The sequence below is a fragment of the Oratosquilla oratoria genome, chromosome 17 (assembly GCF_046742065.1).
Source record: "Oratosquilla oratoria isolate Oo_2021 chromosome 17, ASM4674206v1, whole genome shotgun sequence".
Lineage (NCBI taxonomy): Eukaryota > Metazoa > Arthropoda > Malacostraca > Stomatopoda > Squillidae > Oratosquilla > Oratosquilla oratoria.
The window spans coordinates 58,634,549-58,650,650 of record NC_134793.1 but is presented as its reverse complement, the minus strand read 5'-3'; the positions used below and the strand labels follow the sequence as shown (position 1 = coordinate 58,650,650).

The 16,102-nt window shown below is 43.2% G+C and overlaps 1 protein-coding gene across 2 annotated transcripts in view; it reads right to left on the bottom strand.

The window, feature by feature from the left end:
• The window catches only part of LOC143034658 (UDP-xylose and UDP-N-acetylglucosamine transporter-like), a 251,693-nt gene that overhangs the window by 12,576 nt on the left and 223,015 nt on the right, over positions 1-16,102 (bottom strand). For both annotated transcript variants that reach the window (XM_076201016.1, XM_076201015.1), the window contains exon 5: positions 13,384-13,566. In XM_076201016.1, the coding sequence (XP_076057131.1) occupies positions 13,384-13,566 (183 nt within the window). The remainder of the gene's footprint in view (positions 1-13,383; positions 13,567-16,102) is intronic.

Sequence of the window (16,102 nt, the reverse complement as noted above, 5' to 3'; positions counted from 1 at the left end):
TAATAAAGGGTTAAGGATGTACATGTCCTAAGGGGAGAGGGTGGGGGAATATCAGATCATTTTTTGGTGGAAGGTAAGTTGAGAGTGGAGGATAGATGGAGAAAGAGGAAAAGGGCAGAAGGTAGGGAGGTGCTTTGAGTGAACTCTTTAAATGGAAAGGAAAAGGAGAAGGAGTACAAGAAGAAGCTGAGAGAGGAGTGTGAGGGAGTGAAGGATATAGTAGAGCTAGGAGTGGAGGAGGAATGGGGATGGTTCAAGGAGGGAGTCACAAAGTGTGCAAAGATGGTGTGTGGAACAAGAAGGACAAGAGGAAATAGGAGGAAGGGTAGTGAATGGTGGGATGAGGAAACAAAGAAGGTTGTAGAAGAGAAGAAGCAAGCTTTCACAGATTGGTTACAAAATAGGATGAGGGAGTCATATGAGAGGTACAAAGAAAAGAAAAGAGAAGTAAAGCACAAGGTAAAGGAGGCAAAGAGGAGAGATGTGAAATGGGGTAAGAGTATGACAGAAAATTTTGAAAATGATAAAAAAGATGTTTTAGAAAGAAATTAAGAGAGGAAGAGGAGGCGATTAAAGTAGAGAAGAAAAGGTAAAAGGTGCAGATGGAAAGTTGATAATTGAAGAGAAGGCAGTAAGGGGAAGATGGGCAGAATATTTAAGGGAGTTGCTAAATGTGAAGGAGGATAGGGAGGGAAAGATGGTTGCAGTGGGAAATGCTAAGAAAATGACCGTGATGAGTGAGGAAAATGGAAGAGAAATAAGGAAGGATGAAGTGAATGCAGTTGTTAAGATGATGAAAGCAGGTAAGGCACCTGGTCTGGATGGATGCCATGCAGAATGTCTAAAAAAAGGAGGTACAGTGATGGTGGATTGGCTGGTGAGGTTATTTAATGTTTGTTGGAGAGAGGGTAGAGTGCTGGAGGACTGGAGGAGTGCCTGTATAGTTCCATTTTACAAGGGAAAAGGGGACAAGTGTGAGTGTAGTAGTTTCAAAGGGATCAGCTTGTTATGTGTAGTTGGGAAGGCTTATGGGAGGGTCTTGATTGAGAGGATTAGGAGAGGAGCAGAGGGAGTAATTGATGAGGAACAGTGTAGATTTAGGATGGGTAGAGGTTGTGTAGATCAGATTTTTTGGTAAGACAGATATGAGAGAAAGCTATAGGGAAGGGGAAGGATGTTTTTTGGCTTTTATGGATCTGGAAAAGGCTCATAACAGGGTAGACAGGAAGGCACTGTGGGAGGTTTTGCGGATATACAGGATAGGAGGAAAGTTTCTCGGAGCTGTCAAGAGTTTTTATGAGAGTAGTAGAGCATGTGTCAGGATTAGAAAGGAGAGAGTGAGTGGTTCGAGGTAAAGGTGGGACTCTTTGTTAGGGATGTGTTATGTCGCCCTGGCTGTTCAACTTGTACATGGATGGGGTGGTGCAAGAGGTAAATGCAAGGGTGGTGGGTCAGGGGTTGGAGATGGTTAAAGAAAATGGAGAAAAGTGGGAGGTGAGCCACATGTTGTTTGCGGACGACATTGCGCTTATGGCAGGATTGGAGGAGGGATTGAGGAAGTTGGTGAAAGAGTTTGGGAGAGTGTGTGAAAGAAAAAACCTGAAGATAAATGTGGGTAAAAGTAAGGTGATGAGATGTACAAGGGGTGAAAGTGGCAGCAGACTGGAAGTGAGCATTAAGGGAGAGCGACTGGAAATGGATAGTTTTAGATACTTGGGTGCACATGTGGCAGTAAAAGGTGGAGTGAAGGTGGAGGTAGAATGTAGATTGAGAGAAGTGAGTAAATGCCTTGGTGGAATAAAAAGTGTAATGAGGAATAGACATTTGGGAATGGATGCTAAGAGAAGACTGTATGTGAAGGAGAGATTTGTGCCAACAGCACTGTATGGGGCAGAAACATGGAACATAAGAGAGGAAGAAAGAAGGAGTTGGAATAAGTTTGAGATGAGGTGTCTAAGGAGTATGATGGGGGTTACTAGGATAGAGTGAGAAATGAGGAGGTGAGGAGGAGAACATGGGTGGAAAGGGAGTTGGGAGAGAGGTTTGATGAAAGAGTATTGGGATGGTTTGGACACATGGAAAGAATGAGTGAAGAAAGACTAGTAAAAGAGGTATGGAAGGCAGATGTGGAGGGAGTGAACATGAGGGGACGTCCTAGGATGAGATGGATAGATGGGGTGAAGGGGGCTTTGGGGAAGAGGGGAATGTCTGCTGAGGAAGGAAGGAAGAGGACAGAAAACAGGGGTGAATGGAGAATGGTTGTATATGGATGATGAGGTGATGCAAGAGGTGGAATGGGTGGGGGGATGGGGGGTGAGGTAGTATGTGTGAGCAAAATTTGACACAGCCTGAAGGGATTTCTCCCCATCTCCTTTTATGCAGGGGGGGACGGAGAGGGGGGGTCAACAATTTAATGAAGTGGCCTTGCCGTGGATGTGCTGTGCCTTGTGACACTGCCTCTGACCCAGGGCAATGGACAAGGTTAAGGGATGACCTGTCATCCAGGAGGTGCTAAGATAAGGTGGGAGGGTGGAGGGGAGTGGAGTGTATTTAGGGATGAAATGGGTGGGAATGATTTTATGCCTTTTTCTTTTTGGTTACCTACCTTGTAAGGGGGGATAAAGCCTTGGTATATGTATGTATGTATATATATGTATGTTTCCTCAATTTCTTTATATCTTGTCCTTACTCTTGAATCTCTTTCAGAATTTCTTTAGTGATCTCTTTCTCTTTTTTTCTCTCTGATATGTAGGAACATCATGTTTCTCTTTAATACCATAGATTACAATGCATCTTTTTTTATCCACCGTGTCCCTGACCAAATTTCCTTTCTCCTTAATTACTTTAATTACCATTTCCTTAGCATTTTCCTTGACTTGTTGCTCCACTATTTCTTTAAAAGATTATTTTTTATTTTCCTGTTCTACTTTCTGTTTCTTCATTTCTTAGAAATAATTTTCTTTGATCTTCTCTTCCACTTTCTTGGTCACTGCCTGCATCTGACCCTTCATTTGTTTTTCTAATGCCTTCTTTTTATTTATATCTTCATTTTTCAATCTTTCATTTTCTCCCTTGATCCTATTTAGTTCCTTTTTCATGTCATCTATTTCCCTGTTAGTCTCTTCATTTGCCCTCCTTAGTAAGGCTAACTCTTTATACATCGCCTTACACTCACTTTTGAGTTTGATTATTTCATCTAACAAGTCACTGATCTTTATATTTCTCATTATATCTTTAAACCTGGGTTCTCTATTTCTATCCCTCTATACATAATTCCACCCTCTCTGTCAAAACCGGAAAATATTTTTTTTTCTAAAACCTTTGGTATGTCTTCAGGGTTTCATTCAGGCATGTCCTTTTGAGGATCACCCCCAGTGGTGATTCCACCCTACTTACGTGCAGGCATCTCTTCGTTGGTTCTTTATTCCTTAAATCGCCATTATTTTCTTCCATTTTTTAATTAACTGATACCAAGAAAAAAAAAAAAAATAAATAAATAAAGACACAAAGACAGTTACATTTTTTGGTCACTCATAGTACACTTCTCCATTCCCGCTTTTAGTAAACACAACTAGTGCTGATTTCAAATTTGTCTGTCAACAAAGTACTGCTTAGCACTTCTGAGCTTCTTTTCATATGTCCTACTTCAACCACTGTTGGCGTGAAGGAGTGATTGTGCCAACAGCACTGTACAGGGTAGAAACATGGAACATAAGAGAGGAAGAGAGGAGGAGTTTGAATGTGTTTGAGATGAAATGCCTGAGAAGTATGATAGGAGTTACTAGGCTAGATAGAGTGAGAAATGAGGAGGTGAGGAGGAGAACAGGGGTGGAAGGGGAGTTGGGAGATAGGGTTGATGAAAGAGTATAGGCAACGGGATAAATAGTGATGTTAGTAAGTTTGCGGACGACACTAAAATAGGACATCTAATTAGGTCAGGAGACGACACAGAGATTCTGCAGGATGATCTTAACAAATTGTTCACATAGTCGGTGAAATGGCAAATGAACTTTAATATCTCCAAGTGCAGCATGTTAAACGTAGGGCACAACCCCGAAAATAGATACAACTTAGATAACATGCTTTAACCCCTACCATACGGTGCCGCACACGTAGGCGTCATGAGCAGGTGGATTCGCGACGCTGCCATATCGGCGTCTTGATTATATTTATTGTAGTCACCCCTGCATTTTTACATTCTCCCTAATATGCCCTTAATCCCATTCTCTGTGGTTTTCAAAATTCACGGATGAAAGAGAGAACGATCGATATAAGTGGTGACTATATTTTATGATGCGAGTATTATTACGACACGTCGTACAGCTGGCATTGGCTGCTGCCTGCGAGATTTAAGTCCCGGAGTGAAATGGTTAAGAGAAAACTGAGTGCAAGAGAGACTTGGGAGTTCTAGTGAGTCCAGATCTTAAAACCAGGAAACAGTGCATTAGTGCCAGGAATAAAGCTAACAGAGCATTAGGTTTCATTGCTAGGATGGTAATGAATAGAAGTGCAGAGGTAATTATTAAACTCTATCTAGCGATAGTTAGACCCATCCTTGACTATGCGGTACAGTTTTGATCTCCGTCCTACAGAATGGACATCAATTCACTAGAATCAGTACAGAAAAGAATGACCAAAATGATACATGGCCTCAGAAATTTACCTTACGAAGAGAGGCTTAGGCACCTTAACTTACTCTCTCTGGAAAGATGCAGAGTGCGGGGTGATCTAATAGAGGTGTTCAAGTGATCAAAGTTTTAAACAAGGGTGATGCAAACAAGGTCATCATATTAAAACAACAGGGCAGGACTCGCAGTAATGGTTATAAACTGGACAAATTTAGATTTAAAAAGGAAATAGGCAAGAATTGGTTTACCATTAGGGTGGTCGACAGATTGAATAAACTTAGTAACCATGCAGTAAGCATTGAAATTATCAGCTGTTTGTAGCATCTAGACCTCCTAGAAGACGTAATCTACCACCAAAATCTCCTAGACATTCATCTACCACCTCTGCTTATACTATCGGCACGACACCGATGCATTTCGGTGCAGTCAGAGTAGCCTGGTACTCGACCTGACATCTTCGCGCACCTGGTCACTACGGGTCAGGTCGCTATTGTCCAGGCAGACACCTCACGCGCAGTTGGACGGCTCACCAACCCTAAAGGATTGCCACCAAGCCAAGCATTGATACACATTATATTTAAATCCCTTTCCTACGGGATATGTCTATCCTGTCCAACCTCGGACAACTGTATGTCATTTGTAAATATGTATATGCAATGTATAAGGTAGTTAAAACCTATCCTGATCTCTAATATTTGCTAAAACTGCATCTTGTAAATAAATATTATCTCGTCGGCAACCTAACCACGAGCCATGTATATAAGCACCTCCTGTCACCAAATAAAGGAGAGAAAGACCACAGAGAGAGACAGAGCTACACGTGCTCCGCTGCTTTTATTTCAAAGCCTCCGAACACCGCTCAACTACGACCATGTACTACCACAACTCATATGTTGCGATACCATCCAACATATCTGGCAGCAGCGGTGGGATATGAACTTATCTGGAAACAGCGCGGGACTCAAAATATCTGGTAAACTGCGCGGGATTCAACATATCTGAAATCAGCAAGCACAAGATCCCGGTGCAGGAACGTTGTGCAACCTACCCAACGCCAGCAAGCCCATCAACTCGAACCTTCGCTGTGAGTCCTACCCAGCGAAGCGAACGAGCTAGCCAACGCACAGGACAAGTTATCCCAGCGACCCACCTATCCAGCGAAGCGGACAACAGCTCAAGCCATCTCTCTCGCTGTGTGAGCCAGCCCAACGCACAGGGCAAGTCATCCCAGCGACCCACCCCAGCAACCGGCAACGAGACAAAAGCCCATCTCCCTCGCCGTGACCCAGCTCAACAACATCCTTCAAAGGAAGTATCGCTCTTACGTCCGGAAGTCGAACCGACACCTTTCAAAAACTGAAGAATTCCACACACGAACTAACCCATTTGCCACCCTTCTCATTCTTTCAATATTTCCAGATCTGCATCATCGCACCACACTCCATCGAATTATTCAACTTCCACCTCTAGTGAACCCTTCACCATCGCTTCACCTCGTCAGAACTGTAAGTAGATGCCTGTATTTATTGGGGCTAGGTAGCTCTAAATTGTTGTGTGAGTGAGGTTAAGTGAAGGCTATCCAGTGATTTTTTTTTATATTTTTTGCAAAGCCTTAAATTTTTTTCAGTGATTTTTTTTTTTTCCTTTTGTACGAAAGTGTGCATGACCCATTCACAGTCCAACGTTTCACACCATTACAACACTCGTTCCAAAATGGCAGCACAAAACGAAAATAACACACAGTCCTCGCCGAATCAAAACACAGACACAACCGTCGCTCAACCACACATGCAACGTTCTGCAACAAACCTACTAACACTCCTGCAGCATGACAACACTCTTCCTAAGTTCAACGGGACAAACATCGCCATCCACACTCTCTTAGATGACGTCCGTTCGGAAATACAGCGCACACAGGTGCACGATGAAATGACTAAAATCGCTGTCCTTAAAAGTCGCATCGATTTCAACGATACCCTTGCAAGCGACATTATACAATCCGACGCGTTCCAACAACCACAGACTTTCCAAAATTTCATTGACGAGTTCAAAAAATCCTTCGCCCCATATGAACAGTTAGGCTCCCTTTCTCCCTTCTACACACTAGGAACAAACTTTAACAACCCCCCTTATCTCACCAAAGAAAGAGCAGTCAGGGAGGCGAGTCAGTTCAAGGAAGAACTAAAAGACGCATTCACTTCTTCACCTTGGGTTAAAAATAACACAATCAGCCTAGATCACGTACTCTCATTATTTGGCTACATAAAACTGATCTCGCGACTTCACCCAGAAACACTAAAGAAAATAGAGAACATTCCTTTTGATCCAGACACAACACTCGTTGACTTCTCTAGAAAATTTTCGGACACATCAGCGACAAAATCACAAATTCAACAACAACAAATCCCCCTTATACACACACTCACACACCCACCCACTCCCACAGTAGCAAAAATCTCACAAGAACATTACACTAGAGATAAACCCATGTCACACGACCATCACACTAGAGGTAGACAAATATCACGCACAAGATCACGACAGCGTTCACAATCTAGGAGACCATTCTTTTGCAAAATCTGCAACATAGTAGGACATAGCACAAACAGGTGTTATTACAGACAACCAACTAGCTACTGCTCATATCACGGACCAGCTTTTCACGACACAACACAATGTCGCGTCTTGAAATCACAAACCTACACGTCATACGCGTCTCCCCAACACCCGACTAGCGACAACACAAACAAACACAACACGGTATGACTATCGTCTCACGGTGAACAAAACACACGACCTCACGAGACAGAATCAAACCCCCCACTACCGATTCTCACGATGGCTGACTCTCGATCATCCCCGTCTGCTATGACATTTCACGCCACGGTCAACAACCTTCCACAACTACTCTTTCTGGACACAGGATCCCCAGTTAATCTAATGTCAAAGGTTTCTTTCGACCAATTCCGATTCCGACACCGTAGAGTAACAGTTATAGAACCAACGGATATCACATTACAAAATGTAGACGGAGTTCCCTTTCCCATCATAGGAAAAACCGAACTAGACATCTCCCTGCATGCCAACTGTCCTCCCATTACAACGACAGTATACATAGCGGACGTAGTGTTTCCCGCAGATATTCTTATAGGTTTGACATGGATGCAAAGAAATCGCATCATCATCTATCCTGCTCAAAACGGCATTGGTTTCAATAATCACTTCATAACGGCTTTAAAGACAGCTAACACGCATGCACACCCAGAAAACACGCGCGTCAAACACTTGCATATGATCGAGCAACAGCATGCAACATCAACAACAACAACAACTGAACAAAACAGTGACGAAACAGAAACGGTGACACTTGTAACAGACACGCACACTGGTGTAACGGACACGCCCACCCCATCCGCTCACCCCCGTAGCTCACACCACAGACGTAATAGACGTACACTGTCAGCGCGCATGTCAAAGTCAACTCGCGACCACAAGAAACACGATGTCTTCACTAACATACAGGATATATCACCACAATACACTACCGTCTCACAGATCTCTCTCACGAATTCTCACGCGGTTGTAATAACTGACAAAACACTCTATCCACGCGAGTACACAAAACTCAAAGTGCGTATCTTCAAAGCTCCCGACTCAGATGTTCTTTGCATCACAGACACTTGCCGTGTATCTGGTGTATCTCTCTTATCCGCCCTATCTCACACATCGAGCAAAGGACACACAACAATCATAGTTGCAAATAATACCAATGCCCCTCTTCAGATGAACAAAGGAACGAACGTTTGTGATTTTACAGTGTATCCCTCCCCAGTACACGTAATCGACCATGACAACTCACAACACGTATGCGCCATCACCAACGGAGAACAGAACACACAGGAAACCATCAAAGCACCACACATTAACGATGTAGATTTCCCTGAAGCACGAGAAGATCTCCTGACACTCTTGAACACGTACAGACACGCAATTGCACTCCCAGGTGAACCATTAGGTCTCACAGACATCATACAACATCATATACCACTTCAACAAAATGCAAAACCACGGTACATACCCGCTTACCGTCTTCCTCACAGTAAAAGAAACATTGTCGACAGCATAATTGCAGATATGCTCGACCAAGGCATCATTGAACACAGCCTATCTCCCTGGAATTTTCCTCTCTTTGTCGTTCCAAAACACGACGGCTCCTTTCGCCCTGTTGTTGATTTCCGTGAGCTAAATAAACTCATCATTCCCGAAAGACATCCTATTCCTCATCTCCAAGACACAATCTACTCCATAGGCGAACACAACACGGTCTTCTCTACTCTCGACCTTATGTCAGGGTATTTCCAAATACCTCTAGATGACGAATCAAAACCTCTAACAGCCTTCAGTACCAATACGGGCCATTACCACTTCAAAAGGTTGGCCATGGGACTCGTCTCTGCTCCCTCTGTTTTCACAAGACTTATGTTCAAAGTCTTAGAAGGTTTGATTGGAAAGACTGTCTTCATATACCTTGACGACATTATCATTGCCTCACGGTCACTCACGGAACACCTTAACACACTTCAAACTGTCTTCTCAAGATTAGCCGCGGCAGGCCTAAAACTTAAACTCAAAAAGTGCTCCTTCCTCAAAAAGGAAATAAGGTTCCTAGGACACGTCATAAACTCACACGGTGTCATTACTTCTCAAGACAAGGTTAAGGCTGTTCTAGATTTTCCAACCCCTAACTCTACAGAACACGTGAAATCATTTCTAGGACTTTCAGGTTTTTACAGACGTTTTATCGAAGGCTATGCTCACATGGCAGCTCCTTTAACAGCCCTTCTCAAGAAAGATACTCCTTTTAACTGGACGTCTGAACACAACACCGCTTTCCACAAGCTCAAACAAGCACTCACAACAGCCCCGGTTCTGGCATTCCCAAACTTCTCTAAACCTTTCACACTATGCACAGATGCTTCATACAAAGGCCTTGGCGCAGTACTAATGCAACAACACGACTCAAAACTTAGACCTATAGCTTACGCCAGTCGCGCATTAAACAAGCACGAACAAAACTACTCTGTCACTGAAATTGAAGCGCTCGCAATCATATATGCCCTCAAACATTTTAAAGACATCATTCTAGGATACGAAATACATGTACACACAGATCATCAACCCGTTTTAAACCTCTTCAAAGGCAAGAACCTAACTGGGAAACTAGCCAGATGGTTCCTTACTATCCAGGACTTCATGCCTACCTTCCACTACGTCCAGGGCCATGCAAACTATGTCGCCGACGCCCTTAGTAGAAACGTAGCAACAATACGTCAAGCATCTGAGCCACTTGACATTACGCGAGACCGCATCATTGCCGCTCAAGCGACAGACCCCCTATGGAAAAGAATCATACACTATCTAAATTCAGGTGACACTACAAACACAGACGATTTTCCTCCCAACATAGACAACTACTCTCTCATAGATCAGGTTCTCTACCACACAACACTGCTCAAAAACAAATGCGAACCAAACCGCATGGTTACACAATTAGTAGTTCCCACAAGTCTTGTTCCAGAAGTTCTCAAAATACTACATGATTCTCCATTAGCAGGACATTGCGGAAAGGACAAGTGCCTCTCGCAAGCTAGGTTAAAGTACTTTTGGTCCACCATGCGTAAAGACATACACACATACATAGACGCATGCCACTCATGCATAACTCATAAAGGTCACATTAGCGGTCAAGTACCAATACACAATTACCCAACACCTTCCAAACCCTTTGAAACCATTGCCATTGACTTACTCAAACTTCCAATCACTCTCAATGGAAACCAGTACCTTTTCGTATGCATCGATCATTTCTCTCGGTTCTGCATCCTCTCTCCTTTAGCGGACAAGACAGCAAAAAGTGTAGCTCAGACAATAATCAATAACGTCATCTGCCCATACACCACACCGAAAACACTAATCTCAGACAACGGCACGGAATTTAATAACGACATCCTCACAAATATCTGCCAACAGTTCAACATTACAAAGTGTAACACCACACCATACCACCCCAGCTCAAATGGACTCGTTGAACGTCAAAATCGGAAGATACTCAATATTCTCAGACACCTTGCCACAGACATACACGCATCTTGGGACGAACACATACCCATGATACAAGCCTGCATCAACAGCGCAATCAATAGATCAATCTCAGAATCACCCCATTTTGTTTTGTTTGGATCTGATAAGAAAATGCCATACGACCTACTCACTTCAGAAACCCCCCCTGTGTATGATTTCAATGATTTTGTCAAGGTAACTCTCAATAATTTCAACACTCTTTTCAAGAGAATACATGAGTCACTGACTCTCTCAAAAGCAGATATGCTTAGGTTGAAGAACGCTCACTCCAGAGATTGCAATGTTTCTGTAGGTGACATAATATACCACACCAACCACCAACCCACATCAAAACTTGCACCCAAATTCCATGGTCCATTTCGGGTCACCGACATACTTCCGCACAATAATATCAAAGCTCTCCACTTACGCGAACTCACAGAGGCTATCCTACATTTAGATCATATCAAACTAGTTCCTAGAGGTCTCGACATGGATGACATTCCATCCCCGCCCATACTACAACCAACACACACGACCGTGACTCTAGACACAAACACCTTTACCACTCCACCGATCCCGACACCACGCTATAGCCTCAGAAATAGAATTGTATAAGTTTCTTTAGCCCCAACAAATCCAAGCATCTATTTCCAAAACCAATATTTATCATTCATGTTCATCTTATCATGCCATAACCAAGTATCTCCCTTCTAGCTGTGCAGATCACCTTTGCCACTCAGGGAAGGTCAACCCCTTCACCTAGGCACACCCCTCCTTCTTCTATCTCCTTAACAGTTCGTGCACCAAGCCTATGTGGATCTCAAGCTCATGGTGTCGCGAGGACGGACACTGGTAGCGTATGCCGAGCAACTGTAGCATCTAGACCTCCTAGAAGACGTAATCTACCACCAAAATCTCCTAGACATTCATCTACCACCTCTGCTTATACTATCGGCACGACACCGATGCATTTCGGTGCAGTCAGAGTAGCCTGGTACTCGACCTGACATCTTCGCGCACCTGGTCACTACGGGTCAGGTCGCTATTGTCCAGGCAGACACCTCACGCGCAGTTGGACGGCTCACCAACCCTAAAGGATTGCCACCAAGCCAAGCATTGATACACATTATATTTAAATCCCTTTCCTACGGGATATGTCTATCCTGTCCAACCTCGGACAACTGTATGTCATTTGTAAATATGTATATGCAATGTATAAGGTAGTTAAAACCTATCCTGATCTCTAATATTTGCTAAAACTGCATCTTGTAAATAAATATTATCTCGTCGGCAACCTAACCACGAGCCATGTATATAAGCACCTCCTGTCACCAAATAAAGGAGAGAAAGACCACAGAGAGAGACAGAGCTACACGTGCTCCGCTGCTTTTATTTCAAAGCCTCCGAACACCGCTCAACTACGACCACGTACTACCACAACTCATATGTTGAGATACCATCCAACATGTTTTAACCACTTCACTACGGGACTTAAATCTCGCGGGCAGCAGCCAATGCCAGCCGTACGACGTGTCGTAATAATACTCGCATCATAAAATATAGTCACGGCTTATATCGATCATTCTCTCTTTCACCCGTGAATTTTGAAAACCACAGAGAATGGGATTAAGAGCAGATTAGAGAGAATGTAAAGACACAGGGGGGAACTACAATAAATATAATCAAGACACCAAAATGGCAGCGTCGCGAATCCACTTGCTCCTCATGACGCCTACGTGTGCGGCACCGTATGGAAGGGGTTAAGAAAGGATTAGACAACTTTATGGATGGGGGTGACAGGTGGTGATGGATACGGAGCTGCCTAGTGTAGGCCTTATGGTCTCTTGCAGTCTCCTTCATTCTTATGTTCTTATGAGTGATGAGGGATCGACCTAGGAGGAGATGGATGGATGGGGTAAAAGGGGCATTGGGAAAGAGGAGAATGTCTGTTGAGGAAGGACAGGAGAGGACAGAAGAAAGGGGTGAATGGAGAATGGTTGTGTATGAATGATGCTTTGATGCACGAGGGTGGGGTGGGGGATGGGGGGTGAGGGAGTATGTACGAGAAATAATTTGATGCAGCCCGAAGGTATTTCTTCCAGTCTTCTCCTTTTCTGCATGAGGGGGAGAGAGAGAGAGAGAGAGAGAGAGAGAGAGAGAGAGAGAGAGAGAGAGAGAGAGAGAGAGAGAGAGAGAGAGAGAGAGAGTGAGGGGGGGGGGAGGGGGGTCACCAAATTAATGAAGTGGCCTTGCTGTGGATGTGCCGTGTCTTGCAACACTGCTTCTGATCCAGGGCAGTGAACAAGATGCAGGGATGACCTGTCATCCAGGAGGTGCCAAGATCCAAGATAAGAGGGAGGGAAGAGGGTAGAGGGGAGTGGAGTATGTAGGGGATGGAATGGGTGGGAGTGGTTTCTATGCCTTTGTTTTTTGGCAACCTTCTGTGTAAGGGGGAAGAGAGCCTTTGGTATATGTATGTAAGATTATGACTATCAACTTAGCTTTATCCATGTCAAAGTTTTTAATACAAAAATGGGGGGAGCAACTTTAGATAATAATTATCTAAGAATGATGATAATGACACAAGGGCAAACTGAAACAAGGAAAATACTAATATTCCAAAAAGTCTTACAATGTAGTAGAGTGCTTCTTTGGGATGTTTGCCATGCTGTTCATATAATACTTCCTGGTACAGTCCCATCCTTGCAGACATAAATAGAGCAAAGGTCAAAAGGCCAAGTCCTGACAGCCAGATGACAAAGGTCGAAACACTTGAGGCTTCTTCTGCACTATCTACAACTTCCTTTCCTTCATCCTGCAAAACAAGTTTTATGATATAATTCTATGTCATAAATATTCCATACAGGGTACTGACTGAAAGGCCAATACTTTAGAGCAGTGTTTCTCAACCAGGATTCCATGGAACCCTTAGGTTCAGCTAAAGGTTATTGTAATAATGTAATATAGACATCATCCTATCTAACCTATTATTACGATGAAAATAAAATGAGAAAGATATGTTTTTGTTTTTGTTTTTTTGCACAGGGGTTTCTTGACACATGCAATTTATTTTAAAGGTTACACAAAGGTAAAAGGTTGAGAAAAGCTGCTTTAGAGAGTTCTGGAGTGCCTCTACAGACCAGAGCCACACATCATTACACAATATTCAAGTTACAAATCTATTCATGGAGGAATGATGATACTTTTGTAAACGAATGAAAATCAACCCTCTCTGCCAGCTCTCTTTCAACTCCTACTCTGCCTCACCTCTATATTTCTCACTATTCATCCCTGTAACTCCTTCCATGCTCCTTAAATACTTTATTTCAAACATATTCAAAATCTTCTTTCCTATCTATCTATATACCATGGGCTCCCCTTACAAGAGAAGTAGCCAAGTCAAAGGCAAGTACTCACTCCCACCCATTCCACTCCCATCTACCACCCTTTCCTCCCTCTCATATTAGCTCCTCATGGATGATGGGTTATTCCTGTATCTTGCCCACTGCTCTAGGTCACATGCAATGCAACAAGACAGAACACATCCACAGCAAGGGTGCTTCACTTAATTGGTGACCCCTCTTTCCATCCCCTCATGCAGAAAAAAGAAAAGACAGGGAGAAATCCCTTTGGGCTATGTCAAAATATCATTCATACACATCTTCCTTTCTGCCTCCTTTAAATTCCAAGTTTCTGAGCACAATCACTCCTTCATACATGAGCCTCTTTGCAGATGATGCAAAACTACTGAAAAAAGTAAGGAAAAAGATTGTGAATCTCTACAGAGAGACCTGGACAAGGTCTAGAAGTGGAGTGAAAAGTGGGAAGTGAACTTTAACATTAAGAAATGTAGTACAGGACAATATAAAATTGGTGCAAAGGAAGTTGTTGTTCTCTAGACTGTCTGTCTTAGCAGTCCCATCTCTCCCCAAGGAATACCACAGCCAAAACAGGGTTTTCCCTCAAATCCTTTATGGAGTGTGTGTTGTGTTGTTTGCGTGCATGGTTGTGTATAATGCAGTCTTCCATTATGTGTTGAATAGTATGGGGTGCAAAGAAAGTAAAGAAAGCTGGTTCTGACAAGCATATAAACAAAATTGTCAGAGAAACCTACAATTTACTAAGATCAATAAAGATGGCTTTTCATTATTTGAATGAAGTAATGATAAAAAAATATATATATATATCAGTCACACTGACTGGGGTATTGGCTGCATGTTATTGTGGTAAAGTAGCATGCAGTTGATACTTTAGGGTCTATATGGGGTGCCCCTACAGACCAGAGCCACACATCATTTTGTCTGTGATAGAGGAGGACTCTGTTCACAGAGAAATGATGACACTTTTATTATACTGCGACTGTCCCTCTGTTATGCTGTCCCCAACCTCTTGTTACTGTCCTGTACCCCTTCTCTGAATATTCATTTCCTTTTTTTGCCTACCCTGTGGTGGGGGACAGAATGCTGCCACCAAGTATTCCCACTTGAATTGTAAGAGGCGAGAAAAGTGGGACGGGGATTGGGACTAGGCATCCTTCTCCCTGTAACTCCACAGGGACATTCCTAAAAAAAGTAAAGGCATTTGACGGTCTAGGAGTTTTCCAACCAATACCCTAAAGATTGGGTCTTTTAATGTGAGTGGATGTGGTACAGATGAGACAAAAAGGGAAGAGATAGGCAGTATGTTTGTGAGAAGGATGGATGCGTTGGCTTTGAGTAAAATGAAGTTGAGAGGGAGGGGCGAGTGTGAGTTTGGAAGTGTAGTTGGGAGGTTCTCTGGAGTGAGGAGAGGAGGGAGAGGAGGGAGAGAAGGGGTGGCTATACTAGTAAGTGAAGAGATAGGTAAATGTGTAGTGGAGTGGAAGGAGGTTTCTTCAAGGTTAATGTGGATGAAGGTGAAACTGGGGAAGGAGGTGTGGGTATTTGTAAGTGCATATGGGCCTGGTAGTGAGAAGAGTGTAGAAGAAAGGGAAGCTTTTTGGATAGATTTAAATAAGTGCATAGAGGGATTAGGGAGAAATGTCAATGTAGTAGTATTGGGAGACCTTAATGAGGGTAGGAAATGAACCAATAGACAGAGTGGCTGGGAAGTGTGGAGTTCCACGAAAGAATCATAGTGGAGAACTGATGGTGGAGATATGTCTAGAGAGTTGATGATGGCAAATACAGTGTTTAGGAAGAAAGTCAAGCGTAAGTAAACATGGGAGAGGGTGGTGGATGAAAGGGTGGTAGATAGAGCATTAATGGATTATGTAGTGGCAGATAGGAGTATAATAGGAAGAGTTAAGGATGTAAGGTGAGAGTGGAGGATAGATGGAAAAAGAGGAAAAGGACAAAAGGTAGGGAGATGCT